Source organism: Martes martes (genome assembly GCF_963455335.1).
Source record: "Martes martes genome assembly, chromosome: 7".
Taxonomy (NCBI): Eukaryota; Metazoa; Chordata; class Mammalia; order Carnivora; family Mustelidae; genus Martes; species Martes martes.
In genome coordinates this window covers 125,674,705-125,697,720 of record NC_137894.1, presented here as the reverse complement: position 1 = coordinate 125,697,720, position 23,016 = coordinate 125,674,705, and the positions used below count along the sequence as shown (strand labels likewise).

General features: G+C 41.8%; 1 protein-coding gene across 14 annotated transcripts in view; it reads left to right on the top strand.

Annotated features, from left to right (window-relative positions):
• The window catches only part of NRXN3 (neurexin 3), a gene marked incomplete at both ends in the record, with an annotated part of 1,490,367 nt that overhangs the window by 1,283,787 nt on the left and 183,564 nt on the right, over positions 1 to 23,016 (top strand). For all 14 annotated transcript variants that reach the window (XM_080809449.1, XM_080809437.1, XM_080809438.1 and 11 more), the window contains one exon: positions 22,466 to 22,637. In XM_080809449.1, the coding sequence (XP_080665575.1) occupies positions 22,466 to 22,637 (172 nt within the window). The remainder of the gene's footprint in view (positions 1 to 22,465; positions 22,638 to 23,016) is intronic.

Genomic DNA, 23,016 nt, shown 5'->3' with positions numbered 1-23,016 from the left:
TTAGTTTGTCTGAGAGAGCATGTGGTGGGGAGGGGCAGATGAAGAAGGATGGAAAGAATCCCAAGCAGACTCCCCACTGAGTGTGGAGCCTGACATGAGCTGACCCTACTACCCTGAGATCACTACCTGAACTGAAATCAAGAGTTGGATGCCTAACCCACTGAGCCACCCAGACACCCCCAAATTTTGCAAGTTTAAACTAGGTAGCAAAGAAGGTATATAACTTGGCATTTCTTCTTTAATATATATGGAGCAAAAAAGCTGTATGGCTATTTTCTTATATTGGGGTCTCAACTTTCAAATCTTAGTACCAGTCTGAAAAAGTAATTGAGTCTTTTGTTTTCTAAAGCTCAATATATTGGTCAGTCACTGCTTAATAATGCTGCATAACAAACCACCCTAAAACATAGTGGCTTATAATATTAAGTATCCACATGCTCACAGACCAGGAGGTTGACTGAAGTTTGGCTTATCTCAGCCCAACTCAGCATGCTGGCTCTGCCCTGGACTGCAGGTAAACTAGGATTGGCTCCATGCTGGAATTAGGTTCAGGTCTGCTCACTGTGCATTTATTCTAGGACTCAGGGTGAAGGGTCAATGGCTACCTAGGGCAAATTATTTTCATGATACATTCTGGAGCCCAAACAGGCAACTCAAACTACAGAAGCATGGTTACAGCCTCTATTTCATCTCATTGGCCAGAGAGAGCATATTGAAAAGCCTTAGTCATGAGATGGAAAAGTATTTTTCCCCCGGTGGGAAGACACTGAACAGTTACCCAGTATTCCAAGGAATGAAGACATGGGACAATAATTTATCACATGAGCAATACTAGTTACCACCTTGGATCTATTTGATGACAGAGTTTAGACCCTTCCAGATGGATAGGCTACTATAAGTCTTCTAGTTGAACCTTCCTCCAAGTGCACGAACTCTTTCCACGGCAGTTCTGACAGATGCATTTCCAGTGGCTGCTTTGAGTTCTAGTAGTTCTATCATGATTTTATAAAACAGCCTGCTTCATTGTAGGGACATTCTAAAGGGAAAAAAATCTTATTTTTATTGAAAATCTACCTCCCTGTACATTCTTCCCTCTCTTCAGAAGTCTACACTCCAGAGCAAAGATGAATAGTTACTCCTTTCTTCATGAGATAGTTCTTCGTGATGATTTTTAGCACATTTCCTCTTGAAATCTTTGCTTTTCTAGTTTCCATAATCATCCCTCAGATGACACAAAGTATTTCCCAAATGTCACCTTTCTTGGCACGCTAGTAAGGATTGTCATTAAAGCCTATTGATGGCTATTAACTCCGGATATTTATCAGAGATCAGGATGCTCTGTACTTTGCCCGACCCCTGCAAAGCACAGGAGACTCTCCTTGTCTCCAATAGCAACATTCTTCTATTTATTCAAAACTCTACGTAAAAATTTTTATAGAGATTCTCTCCCACTTCTAGATCCTACTGAGCTCCTGGTTATCTAATGTCTCCAGCTCTTCTTGCACTCTATTTTGATGGCGTGATCCCAATCGTATACTTACACAGTTGTTTATTATATGTAAATGAATCTATATTTATCTTAATTAACTTTCATTGAATTTTATTTTTTCCCATCTCACTGCATTGCATTCTGATATTCAACACATCCCTTTCATATATAGGACAAGTGTGAACTTGTAACCATGGCTTCTCTTTCTTCATCTAGGTCACCGATACAACTATTGACCAGGTAGTTGTTAAGGACTTAGGCCTGTGGTCAGCCTTACAAGATCTGGCCATCTTTTTAGTGGGCCATAGACATCCTTATATGTGTAAGCATCCCCTGTTTTACTCCATTGTGATCTCAGCGATACCCCAGAAGACCTTGTCTGATACTTCTCTGTGATTCTTACACTCTGTCCACATCATTCTCCTGATCTTCACATTTGGTAAATATATTCCTAAGAACATGAAATGAGTTCACTGGGACTGTTCTTAGTGAAGGTGTGCTAGCTTATTGCGTCTCCTCTTTCTGAAGCCCAGAGGTCACAAAGTCAAGTGTGCATAAAGGCCAAGAAGGTAGTAAATGTTTAGATCAGAAGCTGGGCGTAAGTTTGTTCTGGTGGTGGTGGTGAACAGAAATATGCATCCTTTACCTAGAAGACTCTTTGCTAGTGGAATAAAATCCTCTGTTAGCTAATTTCACCTACCATTTTGATTCCTCTTCTAAAGAAGTGTAACTTGTTTCATTTTTGTGAGAACTCATATCTTTTTCTTCCATTTTGAAAATGAGGGCCATATTGCTACATCTCCTGGCATAAAGTTGAAAAGGACCATAAAGGTCTCAGTTTAGTCCCCACTCAATTTAAAAATCCCTTCTACAACGTTTCTAATGTAGCTGTATAGATTTTTTTTTTAATGTCTATCAAATTAGGGTGATCTCACTATACCACAGTGCAGCTGCAACTATTTCTCCTTCTTTCTGTCTCAGTGGAAAAATTGGCTTGCTCCTTTCCCACAGTTGAGTCTACCTATGCCCTTGGCCTCCTGCCCTTTTGCCTCTTCTGGGATCTCATGCCATCTGTTACCTCATCTCCATTTTATCTCTTAAATTTCCCCTCCTCTACCTCTTCCCCATCTGCTCACAACGTGCTCAAATATTCTAACATATATTGTTGTGTGTGTGATTTCACTCAGCGGTGTCTCAATACTGACTGAACACAATTTATAGTCCTTAATACACCCTTCAAAACCTAACATGATTTAGCCTCAACCTGCTTTTTTATTCCAGCAGAATCCATTTCTCTCTAGCATATACTGTTCTTGCCAAACTCATCAGCTGATCAGTCTTTCTTTTAATCTTTCCTTTTGATCATGTTAGTCTCATTGCATAGGATGCTACTTCATCACACTTGTTTTCACTCCTTCCATTTGTTGACATCTTAGATGTCCTTCATGACCAAGCCTAGGAGTCATCTCTGTCATGAAGTTTTCCCTGCTCTCTTTTGCAGAATAACCATTTCCATTGAAATCCTGTCGAATTTTGGGTATGTTACTGTCTTTACCACATTCTATTATCTTTTTTCCCTCTACCCCACCCCCCTGAGAGCCACCACTTTCTATTCTTCAGCAGCCTTTTTAATCCATGTTTTCTCTCATCTACTCAATTACAAGCTTGTCGAAAACCTACACTGTGCCCTGTCCATCTTTATATCATTTGGATCTAGAACAATTCTCTGAATATAATATGAGCTCAACAAATGTTTGTTGATTGATGGAATAATTAACTGCGACTTATTAATAATGATTAAGGGTTTTTCAAAATCACAACTCAATTTGCTATATGTTGGCACAACTACCCATGCGATTGATAAAAATCAAATTCTTACCTTGCGAAACAAAAGAAAATAGCTTTTACTTTTCATTTGGTGTGTTATCGATACTGGACTAGGTTTCTTTCATAAATATTACAAATGCATTATTCCTTTTTTATCCCTCAAAACTCCCGTTTGGCAGTTTTGTTGTTGTTTAGATGAAGAAACAAAAGCTTTAAAAGTTAAATAAAGCATTACTTGTTTTGGAGATGGAAAACCAGATCTGTACAAGGAAGTCTACTGGGAGAACAAGGTTTTCGGATGCATATAATGAGAAGAGCAGATAATTAGATAAAGAGATGCCTGGGTCATTTGTGATGCTGCTTTTACTTACTATGTAACTTAGGAAAGTTTGTGTTAGACTTTTCTATTTGTAAAATTGATATTCATGTACAACTGTGCAAAATATGTGTCCGCTTGCTTACCTCCCTCCAAGAGATTAATGAGATGATTTCCAAGGAGCACTTTGATTTTCTGTGATAAAAGAAAGAAGTTAGTATGAAGCAAAGCATTCCCTGCTTCTATTGAAGGTTTTAAAGAGGGTGAAAACAGCCTTTTAAAAATTATCAAAGTAAGAACTGGAAGAAGAAATAGCCATGTATGTTTAAAATCAAATCAACAATGTAGAGCACCTAATGATCTTTTTTTCTTTTAAGGTTTTATTCATTTATTTTAGAGAGAGAATGCAGTGGAAGGGGGTGGGGACGGGCAGAGAGAGAGAGACAAGAAGACTCCGTGCTGAGCACAGAGCCCAATATGGGGCTCGATCCCCAGGCCCTGAGATCATGACCTGAGCAGAAACCAAGAGTCAGATACTTAACCAACTGAGCCACCCAGGATCCCCTCTAATGATCTTCTGATATGTGTATTGTACATTGCAATTTACCAGACACTTTTACATATATTATCTCAGTTGGTTCTCAAAACTATCTTATGTAGTATATAAAGTAAGTATTTTTATTATTTTTAAGATAAAAAAGCTAACACGCAGAGGGACTAACTGACTTACTCAATGTCACGTGACTCATAAAGCAGTCCAGGGTTAAACCCAGGTTTCCAGGATTCCAAATCCACGAAATCCACGTTCAGGGATCTTGCATCCCTGTGGTTCTTTTGACACAATAGCAACCAAACTGGGCCATCCACATTCTGTCCACATTCAGAGTTCAGTGTAAATTCTACTTCCATTATAAAGCTTTCCCGTGTCACTCTAACCTAAAGCCAGTTCCTCTTCTTCCCTAATTTCATTGTCCTTAAATAGATCATAAAAGACCTGTTAAAGTTCTTGTGAAAATGCACAGATCACCCTATCAGGTGTTTCCCTGGAAGCCTTCATACGGAGGTAGGTTCATCGTATTCTCTTTTTCCTTAAAGTGGGTCCTTGGAATTTCCATTCTCCTTGATAGTTACCCCCATCCATTCCATCCTTGAGACTGAGCATCAGCACGAAGAGAATTTGAAAGGGAGAAATAGTTCTATTCATTTTGGAACCAAGGCCTCGCACAGCATGTTGTACAGAGTGGGTACTTCATACACATTGCTGAATGAATGGCTGGATTAATCTATGATTATAGATGGGGCAGAAAGTTCAGAAAGTTTGGTAAGAATACTGGGAATAAAGGTTGGAGACTGTTGGTGGCAGATCTGAGCTACGGGGCCAAATAGTTTGAAATTTACCTGACTGGCCACAGTAGAATTACCGGAGCCAAGAAATGTTTTCTCTGGATTTTCTTCTTCTAGGGCAGATTCCACTTGAGAACTTAGCAGACTCCTAGCTTTTTTGTTGCTGCTGTTGTTCCTTTCTTTTCCTTGTCTTTTCAACTCCACTGGGACCTCCTCCCACCCGTGCCACTTTGCTAGAGACTTGCAGTATGGAAGACAGGTGGAGAAGCCCCAGTGAATCAAGGAAGCCTGTTACAAGCGCTGATCTCTGTGATGTCTCAGTTTGTTAACTAAATTGCAGGCTGGATCGCTTGGCCAGAGACAGCTGACAGGCAACTCTGCCTGAACAAATAGCATCTTCAAAATGACACGTGCACTTGAGTTTCATTAGAGTCAGTGGGTATCATTATTGCCTGGGCCATCACAGTAAATATGGTGATTATATGCATCCCCTGGGATTTGGGGTTGACAGCATAGTTGGGCTGTGCTGAAGAGCCTTGGCTGGTGCACTGACATAAATGACAGCCACGCAGATCTCCAGGCCCCTTAGGAAGGATGCAGAAGTTCATGATATGAAGAAAGTTCCACGAGCCTGCTGAAATTTGATCAGCTAGGATTATAATTTCTTTGCTTAAAAGTCATATTTAACATTCCTCTCTCTCATCATTTTTTTTCTGATACCCACAATTTCAAAGATCTAAGACATCGGCCGTATGTTGCTAAGATTTTCAGCCATCAGCAGGAATAGTGGTTGTTATTAACTGGTTAGTCAGAGGAAGCTTACCATGACCATAAAGTAACATTTCAAGATCCTCGAACATATATCAACCTCATATTATCAAGTCGTCTTGTTATGAATGGCTTGAATGGCTCCTTAGGTCCTCTTGGGAGTCAATCTATATCAGTAAGTTTGCCTGGAAAGGCTTTTATTTTGGCTTCTGGTGTGTTAGAAAAGGGATGGTTTCCCCATTTACACTATACTATTAAGCAATTGCTTTTCACTGGAAAGTATTGGAATAACACTTCTTTTTTTTTTTTTTTTTTAGTGGGGGAGGGGTAGAAGGACAGGGAGAGAGAGAGTCTTAAGCAGACTCTATGCTGAGTGCAGAGCCCTAGGCAGGGCTTGATCTCAGGACCCTGAGATCATGACCTGAGCTGACATCAGAAGTCGGACGCTTAACCGACTGAGCCACCCCGGTGCCCCTGAAGTAACACTTATTACACATTCTCTCCAATTCCTTATCTAGTCGGTGGGATTGGATAAAGAGTTGCTCAGGTCTGGTGAGAACCTTTCTTTTCCTTCTTCCTATTCTGAGGGTTCTTCTCAGACCCGGGCCATTTTCCTCTTTATAGGGGACAATGGGAAAGGGAACAGAACTTGTGTGGCCGGGTCTGAATGTTGTCCCAGACCCATTCCCCTATCCAGCTCCGCAAGCAATAAAATTTGCTGATCCTTAGTTTGCGTCTGTTTCTCAAGTGGCTTGGAATTCAGAATGGAGGGGGCTGTGATTTATTGCCCACTTTAAACCTCAACATGGTAGAGTAGCGATTCTGTTTTTTTTAGCTGCTTTATTGCAATGAATATTTTTGATTTATTTGGCAAGTGTGTTATATAACTAAAATAATTTTTTTCAATATCACGGTCTGCTCAAAATTAAATGGTAGTTCTGGAGCACTGGCCTACATTAAATTTTTCTTGATGGTTATAGCCATGCAGATATATGAACTCACAGAACTAAAAGTGTGTTTGCATAAAATTGATACACACCTTTCTATACTGAATGGTCTTCTCTTCTACAACTTTCAATAATGCATTCTGTTATCATTATCTTCACTGGCATTTATTAATCCTATTGTTTATTGGCTAAGTGTATGTACTTTGCCCATTGATGTGTTTCTGAGTCAAGGTGAAGGTGGCCACCACACTTCAGAGTTCAGAAGGAAGTCTATTTTGTTTAAGTCAGACCTTCTTATGACACTGCTTAACAGTGATAGATTTGTTGTTGAGCTTTAGTCCATGAAAAGTGCATTAAGACATCGAGCTGAGCCATCTCTCTGAAGCAGCAGTTGGGTCATTACAATTTGGCAGGCACTTTAGGGGTGTGTGTGTGTGTGTGTGTGTGTGTGTGTGTGTGTGTGAGATTTTATGATCCATGTCTGCTTAATTCATTCCTGACCCTTCAAAGGGGCAGGGAAGTTCGGGTCCTTGAGCACCTTCTGTTATGTGCTAGATAGATACCAGCATATACATTATTTTGTCCTCATAACAAGCTTGTGTGGGAGATAACATTTCCCCAACATTAAAGGTGAGAAAATTGAGGTTTAGGGAGTCTATACAACTTGGTCAAGAAAATACAGTAAGTGGTGGAGTTAAAATTTAAAGCCAGACCTGTCTCACTCAAAAGCCTATGATTATTAGAGTACATTAGGGGTTAAAAAACAGAAAAGTCTGGAAAGGGCAGATTCATAAGTGATTAAAATGGAATGGAATATTTTAAAAAGTGTTTTATTTTTCTTGAATCCCATGGCCCTCAATCTATTGTTTTTTGAGATATGGAGAAGTTGCTCATTATCCAGTGACAAAAATATTTCCCTTTCATTTTTACCCTACTATACAAAAAAAAAAAAAAAAATGCAGGGATCACTTGGTAGTAAATGGCCACCAACACTCAGAACATTGCATCTGATAGGCAATAGGGAATTGTGGAGGCCGTGGTGAATTAAAGAACTTGTGCATTTCTTCCCCCCCCCCCAGATAGCTCTGGCCTTTAATTGTGTTTTAGAAATGTTATCCCAGTGTTGCTAAATCTTACTATTTTCAAAAAAAGAAAAATTTAGAAATCCAATTTGAAAACGAAGTCACATTTTAAAAGATACTATCAGTACCCCCTCCTTTTAAAAAATAAAATAATACACACCTGAGGGCCTGATCCCACCTGTATGTTCTGAATTTGTAACTTGTTTATTACATAATGCAATTAATAAGTACCTATGGGGAAAACTAATCAACGGACGAATCCAAGAGCCATTTTCAGTACCCTTTCAGAAAGTGTGCCGCCTAGATTCAGTACAGTTTGTGTACTGTGCCTCTCTGGGCTAGATTCATGATTCCTGGTCCTCTTTCTGTGCGTCAGCAGAGTGGGGCTGAGGCCTGTGTGTCCTGGACACTCGGGTTTCTGGTGCCCCCTGTGCTTATTGCTGTGCATTCCCTGGATGGACCTTGTTGCCTAGTGTGGCTCCTCAGCGGGCATCTTTGGCAGTTGAATCAGAATCGCATCCTCGTCTCTACTGAAGAAGGTGGGTCTGCTTATAGCTGTCATTCTCAGGTGTTTGCCTCACTATATTTGCCTGCAGGAAGTTTCTTGAAGTCAGTACAAAGTGGAGTGGCCAGAAATACATCTGGGTTTGAGGGTCTGGGGAGCTGTTTTTTTGATCTTTGCAGAATGAGGCTTGTGGATAGGGTTCCTTCACTCATCTAGTTCCTTGTCTGTTTCCCCATTACTTCCTTGCCTCTTCATTAATTAATTAATATTAATTAATATTTTTAAAGCAGGCTCCATGCCCAGTGTGGAGTCCTGAACTCATGACCCTGAGATCAAGACCTGAGCTGAGACCAAGAATCAGACACTTAACTAATTGAGCCACCCAGGCATCCCATCCTTCCTCTTCTTTAAATTTTCCCTTCTTCTCACCTTAATCACTGCCTCAAATGACTCAGAGGCATCACTGAGCATGCATGTGACTAGTTAGCAGCACTAAGATCACTGCTAACTGCTGAAATATGGGTGCTCTAGGATCACTTGGGTGATGTCTTCCCTGATGGCCTTGAGCCTCTGGGCCAGTGTCAGGTATAAGCATAGCACAAACCACTGCCATTCCAAACCCCTAAAGCTCTTCTTTTACTGGGAGAGAGGATCCTACAGCAGAAATCAGGGGAGTGAGGAGCAGGGCATGCCTGGAGGAAAAAATGGATTTTATTTATATTTATTTGAGTCTGTAGTTTTCTAAACCCCAGAAGTATAATAATGCCATCATCAGAGAAACATTTGCCAGGGGGCACGGGAGGGCCCTTTGGGCGAAAGAGAAAATATTCTCTAAGATGTAGCGTCTTTATGAAGTTTAAAAATGCTTTCTCTTTGTTTGTATAATGTTGAGCCCTGAGAGTCTACCTTAACATTCAAAGGTTTCTGTCTCAGAAACATTACTGAAGTTTTAGAAAGCAGACCAGCTGGTTGATATTCTAAAATGTTTATATGCCAAGTATTTTCTATTTTTCCCTTTCACAGACTGAATCTCATTTCCATCGCAACAGCTTCAACCTTGTAAACTTCCCCCATTCCTCCTTCCCTCCTCATCGACAGCTACCTATATATGTCTTCTCTAACCCCCCTTCTTTCCCACCCTTGGCCTGACTCCTCCCAAATAAGGCAGCATTTTCTACCTTGAAGGGCACGTAATGAATCCTATGCCTCCAGTTACTTGGGAGATTTTCCAAGGGCTGACGGTGGATGTTTATTTAGAACTATCATATGGGAGTGTCCTTTATTTCCTGTCTTAATTTAGGGAACCGTGTACTTGTTTCTGCTTCTCTTTTGTCCTCATCTATTTTCTAATGCTGTATTTTTTTCAGTGCCTTCTGTCTTTCATATCGTCATGACAGACATCTCTTTTTCACCTTCATCATCACCCAACAAGCTCAGGAATGCCGTCTCTATCTTTCACAGAAGGAAACTGGGTCCAGTATGAATTGTTCCAGGACCCGCATTAAGTGAGCATTTAGATCCATGTCTTCTGATTCCAAAGCTGTTGCCCTTTTCAAAACACTGGAGTAGAGTTTACACTCTTGAGGGATGAACGGTTCCAGTATATTTCGGTAGTACCCGATAGGCCTACCAAAGTGCCCTATGCAGAGTGCAATGATTGGGAGATACTTTACTGCAAAATGTCTTTGACTTGACTTTGACTTCTGCAACATTGAGTTGGAGAAATGAAGGAATTTCTTACAAAATATAACCATGTGTAAAGATCCTCGGTTTAACGGGTCTAGTATAAATTGAAATGGATGATGATTGTCGTAGAGCCCCCCGCCCCCCCCCCCCCGCCCCGCCAGAGGTGGCTCTAAAGGACTGTGAGGAGGGGATAGGCTCCCAACGAGCAGAGCTTGAATGTTACACTGACCAGCAATCAGTGCGCTTAGGAGCATAGGAGGAGTCAAGAAAATGAAAATGAGCTTCTCTGGAGGTCTGGCATCTTAGACATTTCAAGGGTTTAAATGATGTTTAATGGGAACCTAATGGTTGAAGAATCTGGTAATGGGATGATAGTGTTCACCTCTAAGACTTTAGTTTGAGTCTCTCCAAAGAAAGAAGTAGGGTGGATTAAAGGTCTTGGAAATGGGTCACTGAATCTCTCACCTCTAGGCCAACAGAGTAGATTGTCCTTCGCTACATAGGCATGTTGGCAGCTATCCTGAAGACTGTTCAGTAGTCTACATAAAGTAAATGGATGGCCATGGTCTCCTGAGACATGATCACGATCCACATTTTCAAAAGCACTCTCCCAAAGCAAAATCATAGCAAAAATTTAAAAGCAGTGAACAAACCATGGATGGAGATATTGTGTACCACACCAAAGTATTGCTTGCTGAAAAATGTAAAAATGCCTTCACCATTGGGTCTGGTCCTCAGCAAAACATTTATCGAGTCCACTATATGGAAGAAGACATAGAAAATACAAATACATTTTCTGCCTTGACAATGCTTATGATCTAATTGGGAGAAAGACTCATTCTATTAAAAAAAAAGAAGAATCCATGCAAACAATTTATGTTAATGTTGCATAGATACAGGAGAGGTTGTGGGATAACTGAAAGACCTAGTTAATGAAAGATGGCTCTTGGAGGGCATTCATATAGAATTGCATTCAGTTCTGTACATCTTTGCAGCTGATTAGGGAAGCTGGACTCTTTGGCAGAGGGAAGTCTCTTCTCTATATAGGAAAGAGTACCTCATTCAACTTTGGGCTAAGCCAGGCCTAGGAGAGCTGTCCTGTCTTTGGATCATTTACTGGATTAATGATCTCTAATGTCCAGCTCCATTGCCTGGAGCTCATGTTGACTCTAGAAGCTTCCTCATGTTAATTTACTCTGAAATCCACAGTTTGCTCTGAGTCAGGTCTGTGATAGATTCACATTCCTGAGAGGCCCTCTATGGAAGTGAAGTCGCCAAGGCTGCACTGATTGCTCAGGGACTGTCTTAAGGGCTGCATTCCCATGTGACTACGGATGCCTTTTGATGGACACAGAGGGGCCTGAATTCTCTTGGGCCATCATCACTTCTTAGTAGAGTGGGTCAGAGAAACCAGCTTTTGGATAGGTTTTTTTAAGGTCCTATTCAAACACATGCACACACTTATGTGGGCATAAATACACACACAACTCTATTTCTCTAGCACTGTGCTCCTTAGCCATTTGGATGAAATCATGCAGCATCTTTATGTCAATGAATAAAATTGTAGTGCATCCATAAAGAAGGGAGAGAAGAAAGAATGTTTGTGCCCTTTAAATGCCATAATATAAACACTTCTTCATATTGTGTATGGATTTATTATAACCTCAGTGGGTAATTTGTGTATCTAAAGCTGTGGCTGTCTCCCAGATGGCGCCCAGGGCCTACCGTACCATCGGGGAGTGATGACTGCCTAGTGTCTTAAGGGCATTTTCCCCACTCGGCTAAAGCTTACTCACTTTGCGGTTTGGTAGGACTACAAAATTCAAGTAAATTAAAATTAAAAGCTGTGTTTCCTAATTATTCTGTCAAAAGAGCATGCAGCTTTGAAATAACTCTCAATGTCAGTATGTTGGACACTTTTCCAAAGGCATGAGTCAGCTCCCCTGTGTCATGCTTTCAAGTCTCCTGTTTGGGTCACCTTTACTACTCTCACCCAGGGCCAAGGGAAAGTGTTGTCTTTTTTATACCTCTGCTCCGTTGTCCTGATGACTTCCCCTGCAGTGGCTTTGACGCTGGCGTGGAAGTCAGCAGGCCCGCTTTCTCCTGATGTGTTGTAGCTGTTTAAACCTCACTTTTTTTCTTCCCTCTGTTGCTTTCATTAAGGTGGTGGGGGGTAGGTCAGAATCAGCGTTTTGAATTAGAAATGCTGATACGATCCCAGAGGGGCTGTTACAGTGGTGATAGTTGACAGGGAGGAGGACCATAAAATATCACCTGCATGAAATACCTCGCTGCAACACTATCTCCAGGACACACACACACCAGCCTGCCTGTGTGCAGACAGGCACTGCTGATCTATTAGAGTCTGCTGGCCATTTTGTTTACGATAACCAGGAAGGGAAAAATGAGCCCCTATTTCAGGGTGTTCATCCCAAGATGATGACACAGGAGATTCTCCTTGCAGGTAAACCAAGAGAGTTCAGTTAATCACCATTTATCACTCAAGGGACTCAAGTCTCTTGCAGATGCACCAGAGCCCTGGAGGCGGACTGCTCGTTGGGTAACAGTGCTGTTCTCGTCTCTCCTTCCTTCTCAGTAGTAAACCGAAGGCCTGGCATCAGAGTGATGTGTGCTGGCTTTTAGAGTCCCAAGACTTTAATGTGTATGTGATTCACTCCAGAGAACTAGAGAAATTTTCAGAAAGAAATGTCGTATCATTATAATAACTTTACAACTTCGCTTCATCGCCCCCATTACCAGACGATTCCTAGAGACCAGCATCTTTCGCCAGGAGCCTCTAATTTATTTCTCTGCATCCCCAGCTGCCTACCTTCAAACAGTGCTCTGCTGAATTGATTTTAGTATCTAAACCACCCTTAATGGATCTGAGATAGATTAGTTCAGACCTAAATTGGGTGAATTTTTTATATATGTTGTCTTCTTATTAGAAATGTCTCCTATATTCCAGGTAATTCTTGAATGAGCAGATACAGACAAGCTCCCTGTCTGACCCTCCCACTGATATTGAAGTCATTCTCACCAAATAAACATGAACTATAGGTCGAAAACTGAAAAGAAAAAACAACAACAGCAAAACAAAAACAAAGCAAAACAATTAACAGGCTAGCCTTAAGTTGGGCAAGCTTCAGTAAGAAGGGTCAGCAGACTTTTTCTGTAAAGGGCAAGAGAATAAATATTTTAGGCTTTTGGGCCACAAGATCTCTGTTGCAACTCTTCAGCTCTGCTATTAGAGTACAAAAGCAGCCCTGGACAATATGTAAATGAATGAGTACAGATGCCTACCAATAAAACTTTATTTATATACATAGACAATAGCGGGGCTTGGCGCATTGTTTGTTGGTCTCTGTGTCAGGCCAATCTGCCTCTTACAACTTTTGCCTGCCCATTCTCCAAGGACATCATTAAAACATGCAGTAATCTGCATCGTATTTTCTGACAATCCCAAACACTAAATCTCTCAATTCTGAAACGTGAATACCAATTTTTTTTTTCCCCCAGATAGAAAATGGTGTAAAAGTTTAGACTTGGAATTCATCAAGGCAAGTGACTGAGAATGCCTCACTTATTAAACCAGAAATTTTGGTTGATGTTTATTATTCACATAGGTCCATTCACCTTGAAACTGTTAATTCAGTTTTTTTAAGAGGTATTCAAATAAGTCAATTTTAATAAGATCCTCTACATACACATTTCCTAGTGAAAATTGAAATAGCACATCAAAAAAATATTACACTGTTTGAAACCAGAAAATCTAGTATACACACCTGCCCTAATTTTGCTCTAACCATACCACCCTAAGTTTTCTGTGTATTTCTCCTGCACAAGTTACTTGGCTTCCAATTTTGGTGTTAGGTCTTATCTTAATGACTTCAGGCCTGTCAAAGGCACAGGTGACACTCAAAACCTATTAAGGCTTCCTTAGGTCAAATCAAAAGGTGGAACTATACTGAAGTCATTCAAATGCAAAGTACCCATAAAAGACAGGTAAATAATAAAACACTTTGGAAAATCACTAAAGGTTTCCTTACAGCCGCAGACTAGTTCAGGAAGGTTGCTGGTTTTTTATTAGTCTCTCTTCTGCTGGAGAGCTGCTGATCATCCATCTTTGTGGAAACTGACTACAATTACCTCATTGGGAGTAAAGAGTCAAGGGACTAGATGGGGGTTGGGACCATCAGCTAATGTCATTGTGCTGGGAGATGTACTGGGGCATTTTCTTAGGGGCTAATGGCAATGAGTTAAAAGAGAAGGGGGTGACATTGGGGAGAGTGTGTGCTATGGTGAGTGCTGTGAATGGTGTAAAATTAATGAACCACAGACCTGTACCCCTGAAACAAATAGTACATTATAGGTTAATAAAAGAGAGAGAGAGAGAGAGAGAGAGAGAGAGAGAGAGAGAAGGGGGTTACCAAGACCAGGCAGGGAAAGTAATGTAAGACACATATTCCAGACCTGCCCCTTTCTGGCCACATAAGCTGGCATTTCCGAGTGTCCATCTGTAAAACGGGCACTGGAGTACAACACAGAGTTTAGGGAGAATCCAGTTATCCAAATGCTAAGATGCTCAGAGCTCATCCTGTGCCCTGAGAGCTAGATCACAGTTTTAGACCAAACGTGTGCAAATTAGCATGTGTGTATACACAAACATGTGCTTACATACACTCGCATAGTGTGTGCATGTAGAACATTGTATATGTGCGTATATTCCTTCATACGTCAAAGAAGGAGCACTGTGAGGAAAAATAGGCCATATATAAAAATGTTTCTAGAATAGCTTCTTTCAAGCCACACATGCTTTAGAGATAGATGTTTGTTGTGTGACTAAAGTTCCGTATTGCCTAGTGCAGAGTTTCTCAGTAGGGACACTGTGGATGTTACAGGCCAGGTATTTCTTATTTGTGTATTATTGGAGATTTAACAGCATTCCTGGTCTTGACCCACTAGATGCCAGTAGCACACCCCACCTCTGGTTGAGACACCAAAAAAATGTCTCTAGACCTTGCCAAGTGTCCTGGGCACAAAATCCTTCCCAATTGAAACCACTGCCTGGGTGAAGCCAAGACATAAGGAAGTGGTTCCCAGACTTTGGCAACCATGTGAATCACTTGGAGACCTTGTGAAAATACACATTGCTGGGCCCCACACCAGGGTTTCTGATTCAGAGGGTCTGGTGTTAGAGCCAGGAATTTACATTTCTAACAAGTTCCCAGGTGATGCTGATCCTGCTGGTTCCAGGACCACACTTTGTAAATGTATAGATGAGATGTAAGATGATCTAGAATAATATTCTTGATGATCTAAAATGTATTTTTTTTTTATATCTGAGGATTATAGTGTTGTTACTGGGAGCATGGGGCCTGAGATCTCTTTATGAAAGCCATTGGGTAGTTCCTCACAGCTGCGGTAGAGATTTGGGGGGAAGGTAAGGCATTTATGGGAGATGTTCTGTCTGTACCGGGTTGCAGTCATCACTGCCCTGCCAGCTGTCACCTGAATCCTGCCAGGTCTTGGTGCAACACTAGGGCTTCTGCGGAAATCAACTTTAATTTTTGCTTTGCAGTCAGACTTAACTACCAAACAGTCATATCCAACTGGTCTGACACTGGGGGTCTGTGCATCGGAAGTGAATGTTCAGAGTGGATTTGAAGGACACGGTGACTCAGGATGCCATTTACAACCAGTGACTATTAGAGCGTTGGCTCCGACTTGCATCTTATTTACTTGCACTGGCTGTCTTGTCCTTCCTCGACTCCCCCCTTTCGGGTCAGAGTTCCCATTGTCCTGACCTGTCATCCACGCTTGCTCTTATTTTATTTTATTTTTTTTCCCTTTGCTTGGAGTTAGAGACGGAGCTGTCTTGAGCTATTTATCAGTCTTATCTCTCCTGGCCCTCTGTTAGTAATTCAGTCCAGGATTCTAATCCGCTTTAATTGATTGACCTCCCACAACCATACTTGAGCACAACAACAGGAGAAGCACAGCTGTAGGTGGAGAGGTGGATGCAGTTTTGCTGGGTGGGTGCAAAGGTCACTGAGACCTGTGCAGATTTAGGAAAATAGAATTTGTTTCCAAGCCATTTAACATGAATTTTCGAGGGACAATCTGTACAGATTCTAGAGCTGATGATGTTGAATGGGAGACAGTCGTTTTAAATAGAGTGGTATCCTATAGGATGTGTGCAAACGCCTCTGACTCATTCATCATCTGTCACGCTATTTCTCTGTCACCCAGCTATCCCCGCCATCCTCACCCCCACTACTGACGTCATTTTTATATTGTCCTTTGAAGAGCAGTTCAGAATTTGCCAAGATTTGTTCATTTCTCTTAAATTCCATTTAACACGGGTATTACTGTTGTTGTCTTGTTGTTTTTTTGTTTGTTTTTTGTTTTTTTCTTTATATAGATAGTTGAATGACCTCCTCAAGGTTACCTGGACAACAAGACGTGGCACTTGACTGGGCTTGGGTCTTCTGATTCTAAATCACAAAGGCTTCTGGAACCTAGAGCAGACATTTTCCTTTTCCCTGGTCCTTCCTGTCACAGTAACCACCCCCCCCCCCACCAAGGGAAGGGGCCTGGGATGAGAGTGAAAGTCCACATCATCTCCAAGTTCCATAGTTCGAGTCTTGTCAGTTTGGACAATTCCTGATGGGCTTAGACGTCTTGAGAGAGAGACCTGGTTTCTTATATCTCTTGAATTTTCAATAGTGCACAACAGCACACAGAAAATACACACTCCCTGCTTATACACTAACAATTATCTTGAGTCTAGAACAAGGAGACCATGACATTGAAAGAAGGACCTGATGATCTTCACTGACAGTGACTGGCCGTGAAAATTGTCCATACTATGTTTTAGTCAACACAAGACTATTTTACCCTAGAGAACTTCAGGAAAATCCTCCCTCAGCCAAAATTATCTGATGAATCAAAATTGTGCCTCATCTTTTTTTTTATTGATTGCATACATAAAGCACAGTGAGATTATATGTTTTGATTAAGATTTATTGCAAAAAAATTGGCTATGGGTGAATAATTCTCTTCATTATCATCTACTACACAAATCCTATTTAACCTCCCATGGTATAAAAACTTACCAACACAATTTTTTTTTTCTACCAAAACCATGCATTCTAATTCCCTATTCATTCATCCTCTTATCCATTAATTTAACAAACATTAACTGAGCACCTGTCAGTATCCCTACATTTGAGATAGCCACTGTTAGTTTAGGTAGACAGATTAGGCAAGTTAGGCAAACATAAAGTATATAATGTGTGACGTTTACAGTGTCTTATATAAGTAACTCAACTGCAGCATGTAATACATGTGGCTGGAACATTGCATGGTGGAAAACCCATGGATTTTAATCTTAAGAGAATCTTCTCTTAGTTGTGTGAATTCCTAATTCTCTGAATCTCCGTCTTTTTAGTCTATAATATCTGGAGGATAATTGTAAGAATTCAAAAATTGTTCTGTCGGGCGCCTGGGTGGCTCAGTGGGTTAAAGCCTCTGTCTTCGGCTCAAGTCATGATCTCGGGGTCCTGGGATCGAGCCCCACATCAGGATCTCTGCTCAGCAGGGAACCTGCTTCTCCCTCTCTCTCTGCCTGCCTCTCTGCCTACTTGTTATCTCTCTCTGTCAAATAAATAAATAAAATCTTTAAAAAAAATTGTTCTATCAAAAATACCTACCATGCACCTACCCATTCTTCAGGGTAGTCTGAGTTATGCTGCATAACAAGCAGATTCAAGATCTGGTAGCATAAAACAATCAAACTTTGTTTCTCATTTTCCATGTCCATTGTGAGTTGGCTTGTTGCAATCCTCACTCAATGACCCAGGCTGACAAAGAGTCCACTGCCAGAGATTTGCTGGGCACAGTGGTTGAGAGCCAATGGGAGAACTCTGGTTGGTCTCACACCAGCAGTTTAATGCGTGGCTCAGGAGTGATGCTTAATTTATTGGTTACCACTGGTTTCTTGGCCCTGCACATCACAAGGGGACTTAGAAATCCTCTCTTACTATGAGCCAATAATGGGGGGACAGTAACGCTGTCACTGACTGTTTTATTTACTATGACCCAGACTTTGGAATAGGTATGCCAGACCTGGCCATGTCTGGCCCCAAGAAGGATCGCATACCTGTTGTGCTTCCTTTATGACTGCCTAGCCCTGAACTCACAGATTCCGTGGGACGCCTGGAAGGCAGGATATTGAGAACTGCTTCCTTTGCACATCTCCCGGGCATACCTTTGAGGGTCCCAGTTCTGTTTCTGTCAGCTTCAATTGTCTAAAATACTGGATGGTGCTTTTTGCCTTCCCTGGGGGCACTGCGGAATGAATGAAGAGATTGCCTGCGGGGAGGTCTTTATACCTGAGGATTTTTCTTGCCCTTGTGCATCTCTCCTCTTGAAATCTGACCCTGGTTGTTGGTAGGATCTCATGGGTCACCTTCACAGCAATAACATAATGTGGCTGATGGAGGATCAGAGAGCTGGAGCCGGACTAATTTGAGGAACCAGGTGGGCTTGTAAACAGTTATTATTGATGAAGAATGACTTACTGGCTATTTACAGACAGCTGTTTTCCTGTGCCGTTCAGTCTTACTTTTTTGTGTGTTGGTTTGTTTGTTTTTTTAACAGACTTTTTTTTTTTATTGCACTTGAGGACTCTTTGGTAATGTCTTCTGATTTACCACTTGTCCGTGTTTTTAATATCAAGGAAGAACATAGATTGAAGTGATTGCCTTTGGTAGCAACTTTAGTGGTGATGGGTGTGGAGTTATTAAAATTTATAGTCATGCTGGTTTTGCAGCAACACTTTGCTTGCCTTGGACAGGCTTATAAAAGACACCAAGGAATAAAGAGAGAGAGCAGCTACCAAATTGTGACAGGAAGTCAACCGTGCAAATGTCGCTTTTTAATGTTCTGTTTGCTAAAATTTACATTTATGTTTACAATATTTCTTGACGACACTGGCGCCCAACCAGCCAGCCCTTAGCTCGCACCACCACTTTCAACTATACTAAGGAGGGGAGAGAAAGGGAGAAGATGACTGACATTTATTGAAGTCCCAAAGTATGAGTGGCCACGTGCCGGGCATTTCACACATGTGTATTCTCTTAAAATCCTCACAACAAGCTTCAAAGATAGCAATTCACCTTTCCCTTCCTCCCCAGATCCCTTTATAGTGGGGAAATCGGAAGTTAAGTAACCCGCCCAAGGTCACAGAGCTCTCAGAGCCAGAGAGAGGCATTATTTGAACCATGCCATGCTGAAACCATGTTTATCCTCTTGAACAAATTAACTTCCCCAGTGCTCACAGGGTGTGACATATAGTCAGTCAAATGTTTGGGTTGTTCCTTCTCCTGATCTCATTTATCCCTTTTATTTGAATAATATTTTATTACTTGAAATATTACTTGTAAAGTACTGTCATGTTCATCATTGTAATCGTATCATTTTAGCCTTATAACGGCCCTAGGAAGTCTGGAAAGCTGGTGTCCTGTCCCCACCGTACAATACTAAAAAGGGGCTCAGAAGAGTTAGGTCACTTTCCCAAAAGGTCAGCTGGGGCTGTCTCCAAAGCCAACACTTCTTATCCCTCAAATCATCTCCTCTCTAAACACATGAGCCAGCAGAGTTCATTTTCATGGCAGCTGAGCGTGATGGATTCAGTCCTAGGCAACTATATGGGTACTTGCCATACGATTTAGAACGAACTGAGACAAAGCACTTAGCCACAGATTATAATGCCACTGTGGTCCCATGACAAATGACAAGGAGGTTGCGGTAATGAAATCTTATTACCGCAAGTAAAGAGACCACATCTGAGGTCTAGCATAGCCACAGTTACCACTGTGGGGGAACACAATGGAGCATCTGGGTAAGGGTCTCTACTGACATTGGCGGGAGCGCTCGCAGGATTAAGAAGATCTCGCCGAAGCCTTGATTACAGTGGCAAATGTGTGGCGCCTCCGATAAGGACCAAATATTTATTCTGGCAGAGATTAAATCTTTTCTTCCCCTGAATCTATTATGGATCTTGCAGAAAATCTGCCCAAGAACATATCTCGCTGATCAGCCAACTCACTGAGCCAGAACTGTACCGTGCCGCTGCTGTTGCTGAAAAGCTGCGGAATGCTGGTTTAAAGGTCTCCTCTCTACCTAAAACTGCTCTTCATCCATGATTAATTAGTGACTCAGAGGTGAATTGAATCACCAGCAGCCCTTTCCATGCGTCCAGGATTTATATAGTGGTTTCTCATTGAAGAACAGTGGTGCAATAAACAGCCCACATTTGCGGGGTGGGCAGAGGAGTGATGGTGTCTGCACTCATGGTTTCTTAACTCCTCCGGTTCCCTCGTTCCACTAAACAGGTTATGACTCAGGTTACTATAACCTTGCTTATTTCGGCATAAGGATGAGTAGGTTCTAACACGCATGCACCGACCCTCAGAAAAGGATGCCGGTGCTTTAAGTAGGGGAAAGCAGAAAAATCACAATATCATTTCTGAATTCCTAGAGAATGAAGGAGAAAGAATAAAATGATCCATCACACTATTTATTATGGGCATGAAAGATGCAAAAGAACCCATCATCAATTTCATTTCTCCATTTTAATGCTAGGTGCTTTGTTTAGTGCTGGAGATGTAGGGGTGGGGGGAAAAACACCCTGAGAACATAGTGTCCCAATAAACAGGGATTTACGAAATCCTAAGTACATTTAGTCCCCATTTGGGAGGGCACCTGCATTCCTTTTCACAGAGAACAGAACATGGGAATTGCAGACATCATTTTACATTGCGTGCTGTGCAATCTGGACACAAAGGAAAGGACAATGTCCACCCCATATCACAGCTATCCCTACATGTTGAAAGCCGCCTTTCTTAGTCACCTTAGATGCCTAATTTCTAAAATCAAGACTCCTAGGTACTTGTCCACTCTTTTATCAGGAATAATATGTGTTCACCTCCTAAAAGAAAATTGACAGGTGAAGAAAGCCTGTCTTTTGAAAAAAGAAGGGAAGTGTCCCAAAGTATCTGGAACCCAATGCCCAAAATCTCGCCAGAAGTCTTAATTTACTGACTTTAAGCACAACAAGTGCTATGTATTGAAGGGATTTTTGTTTATAAATGAATGAACCCAATTACTAAATCTGAGTTTCCATGAAATCCTTCCTACACTCAGTTTCTATGCCTTCTGGACTTCTTTCATATGCTTCTTTTTCTTATTCTTTCCTCCCTCCTCCTCCTCTTTCCTGTCCTCCTCCCCCTCCACCTTTTTATTCTCCTTCTACCTCTTGAAAAAAGAACAGAGAGGATAACAGAGACTATGTGGACAAAGAGGACGTCAGGGTTACCACTAAATTTTACTGTCCTTAAATGTTCAACCTGTTGCCAATAATAAGTCAGACAACTAGAAAAATGGAGGAAGATGTCTCCTCCTGTCCTCGCCCATCCCTCCTGACGTGCCGTGTGCTGTGATACCTTCCTGGGAGGCTGACAGAGACGGATTAAATCTGACCAGTAAGCTTACTTCCGTTTTGTGTCTCATTGTGAATACTATTTCCAGCTCTTAGTCGTAACCAATGACTAGAGGAGAAAAGTAAGAATTTTAATAGCATTATTCATGTTGCAGTGTTTCTGGCACTTCTCAGGAAGCAGATGATGCCGTCACCTCTACCTTCACCATCCTCATCACCTTCATTGCCAGAGTGTTTCTCCTCTGGAATTCATTGTATTTTCCTTCCCAGAAGTCTTTTTGGGGGGGCCGTTGAGGTTCTCATTTGCTATGTAGCATACAGCTGCTGAATATCATATCCCTCTTGGGATGAGTCTTAGGAATAGGAGCACACGTGTGAGAAGAGTAGCAGCCATGTGACCCTGAAAACCCCAGCTCGGTTTCACTGGCCTCTCCTAAGGATACATTTCCTATGGGTTTGAGACTTACACGGCGTGTCCTCAGGTGTTGATCGATAATGCCAGCCTCTCTGCTGTTGCCTGCTCATCATTCATTGTACCCCTCCCCCTTGGCCTCGATCCCCGCCCCCCCCAAATGCGCAAGTATGCTTATATTTCCTCTTTAGTCCTAAATCCAAACTGCGAGGTGGTCTAGGCTCCAGTGTCTAATTACCTCCCCTAGAAAACAGGCTTCGTTACTCTCACAGAAATGTACTTTGCAGTGTCACTGCCCAGCTCTTACGTGGTTCTGTGGGTTCCAGCTTTGATATTCTGTGGAGAGCAATCAAGTGATGTAACCTGTGCAAGGGCAGCCCGTGAGAGCAATCTGCGTGGCTTTATACCATTGGCTTTTATGTTGCAGTTGAAAGCCCATGGAGAAATGTAGGCTACTATTGTTCCCTTCATGCAGACAGCTCCCTCTGGGTATCTACAGGTTTACTGCCAGTTGGAGGATCCACTTTAAAGAGAACACTTTGTGATTGGTGCTAACTATGCCTTTTGTGTTTCCTTATCATAGGAACAGGGGAAAATTGGAGTTGTCTTCAATATTGGCACCGTTGACATCTCTATCAAGGAGGAGAGAACCCCCGTCAATGACGGTAAATATCACGTGGTGCGCTTCACCAGGAACGGCGGCAATGCCACACTCCAGGTGGACAACTGGCCGGTGAATGAGCATTATCCCACAGGTACGTGTTGTACGCTCAGTGACCATGCACTCTCTTTGGCTCTCCCATTCTTACTCCTAAGTGGCAACTTTTTCATGACTGTCCCCATATCATAAAACACTGATTAGTAAGCACATCAATCATGTTTTTTTGTTTTCTTTTGTTTTATTTGTATGAGAAGAGTTATCGCGTCAGGGCTTGGCTGGGTGTAGGGAGCTTCTGGAGACTTACTAACTATGCACTGGACACTTTTTGTCAACCTGACATATTACCCGACTGGCTCATACTAAAGACAATGGCTTTAGGTTTTTCAGGGCATTGCAGATGATGACCAGGGGAGGGATGGGGTGCCATCTCCATCAGGAGCTACTGTTGATGATCACAGAATAATCCGTTTTTT